Below are 2317 nucleotides of genomic sequence, written 5' to 3'. Positions count from 1 at the left end.
TTTACAAGAATATGCATTTCCTCTTGCAGAGAAACCCAAGCAGATGAACAATATACTACAATGCCATTATTTTGAAATGAGAAAGCAGGGGATATAAATAGGCAAAATGAATTTTGTCAATTGTTTTGACTGATGGAAACAATTGAGTTCTACCATAACTGGTAAAAAGCAACAGATTAACTTACAAATTTCATATAACTGAAACCATTATCAGCCATTTTTAGTAGCTTCTCATTCTGCCTCTTCCACAGATGCTTCAATCCGAAGAAGAACAAACCCCACAGCCACTCCAATAAGAACAAGCCCATTGATAATGGCAGCAATCCTGAAAATCTCACCAGCGGCATTACAAGTGGAAGAGAGAGCTCCACCGCCGTTTTTCCCTTTTCCCTTTGATGGGTATTTCAAAGAACTCATAATGTTAGCAAATGATTGATCAGCACAAACCGGAAGGCCCAAGGAGACGACATTGTTGTGAGCTTTCAAGCCACCAAAGGAGTTAAGCCCAGTTATGTAGTGGACATTGGTTTGCCTCTGCCGCCTTGAGCCGGCGGCGATGGGGGCGGCGGTGGGCATAGCCGGCGAGAGGGTAGCGGAAGCTGTAGCCATTGAAATGATGCCTGAAAGAAGAGGAAGAGAAGGAAGAGTCAAATTGAGTGAAAACCCAGATGGGAAAAGGGATTTTGAGGGAAGAAAAAAGGGATTGAACCTGAGTGGAAGAGAAAATGGGGGGAAATTGAAGATGATGGGAAGGATGGGAGAAAGGGGGTTTGTATGGAATAAGATGAAGGGGGAAATGGATAAGGGAAGAGGAATTTGGGTGGTTCATAAACAGATTAGAATTGCTAAAGATTTTGAGAAATCTTTAAATACTAGCCAAGGAAAAATGGTGATAAACATATTTTGCTGTGTTGTACTTAGAATCTTTCATTCTTCAATCTTGCATAATATTATATTAGCATGGAAGAAATTATAAACAGAAGCTTCCACTTATCAACTTTCCAACCTTTGGATGATAATTAAGAGGACCAAATTATAGTTTTGAGAAATTTAGAATTTAGTCCAAGTAGTTTTAAAAGTTAGAATTTAGTCATAATGGTTTAATAATTTCTATCGTTTGATTTGATGAAGGCTTTATCAATAGTTTCTAAGATAGGGACTAATGAGTTTTTATCAATATATAGAAAGTAAATTTTAATATATTTTTTAAAAATCATAGGGACCAAATTTGAAACTTAGCTTAATTAGGTCTCGTTTGGTAACCATTTCGCTTTTGGTTTTTTGTTTTTGAAAATTAGGTTTATTTTCTTTCCATTTCTTCCAATGATTTGCATCTTTCTTGAATTCTTAGACAAATTCCAAAAACAAAACCAAATTTTTAAAAGTTACCTTTTTTAGTTTTCAAAATTTGGCATGACTTTTAAACCATTGGTAAAAAGCAGATACCAAATGAAGAAATTTGGAGGTCAAATTAGTAACTATAAGCTTAATTTTAAAAAAACAAAAAGTCAAAAACCAAATTATTACCAAACAAGACCTTAATATTTTATTTATTGAGTTTTGTTCAAATTCATAAGTTTCTACTGCCAAAGGTCTATATTAAGTGGACAAAGTTCTTTTAAAGACAATATTAATAGGGTTTTAAATTTCTATCAACATTTCAATGTTGACTTTTTTATCCTTAATCTCAAATTAATCAATTTTAATTAATAAATTGATGAATGTTTTGATGATAACAAACCTCCTTTTATTTATTAATAACTTGAGTGTCTTGAAGTGTCTATTGTGTAGAGTTCGAAACAACAGTTCCAACCTCATTTGGATCCTAAATCGGACCGAAGAAGATATGGTCAAAACAATCTTAAAGAAAAAAATTCCAAGTTGAAGATGTGACATAATTTTTCTTATCAAAGTGGACCAACTGAAAGGTGCCACTTGGAGCAATGGAGGAGTGACACATTATGGACTTTTGATTTTTGGATTGTTTTTAAAAGAAAATGAGGTTTATATTATTTTATGTTTATGTCTAACCGCTAATTTTAGATACATGATGGCCATGTGCTTTTTGTTGGATTTTAAAAGAAATGATTTTAAAATATATATATATATATATATATATATATATATATATATATATATATATAGTGTCTAACGACTAGTTTAGTTTAAAACCTCCATCATTGATTTTCTTTTCTAAGATCCAATGACCCTAATTAAAGTACAAAAGAAGTCGAATTGTCGTAATTGCAACTCAAAGTTGTCAATAGCTCATGTTGGCAAAACTATGATAATGTTTCATTCCAATTCCAATCAAGTG

General features: G+C 32.7%; 1 protein-coding gene across 1 annotated transcript; it reads right to left on the bottom strand.

Annotated features, from left to right (window-relative positions):
- On the bottom strand, positions 1–1064 carry LOC120077620 (cytochrome b6f complex subunit (petM)). The gene is made up of 2 exons (XM_039031559.2): positions 710–1064; positions 1–620 (listed from the first exon to the last, which is right to left on the bottom strand). Exon 2 carries the CDS (start codon positions 607–609, stop codon positions 232–234), a length of 378 nt encoding a protein of 125 aa, XP_038887487.1. The 5' UTR covers positions 610–620; positions 710–1064; the 3' UTR covers positions 1–231.
- Positions 1065–2317: the final 1253 nt, after the last annotated feature.

The sequence above is a fragment of the Benincasa hispida genome, chromosome 5 (genome assembly GCF_027475165.1).
Source record: "Benincasa hispida cultivar pf3 chromosome 5, pf3_genome.v1.1, whole genome shotgun sequence".
Taxonomy (NCBI): domain Eukaryota; kingdom Viridiplantae; phylum Streptophyta; class Magnoliopsida; order Cucurbitales; family Cucurbitaceae; genus Benincasa; species Benincasa hispida.
This window is presented reverse-complemented; position numbering and strand designations above follow the sequence as displayed.

What these genes read in the sequence shown, in the direction of transcription:
- LOC120077620 (XM_039031559.2), bottom strand. Translation starts at nt 609, where the DNA reads ATGGCTACAGCTTCCGCTACCCTCTCGCCGGCTATGCCCACCGCCGCC.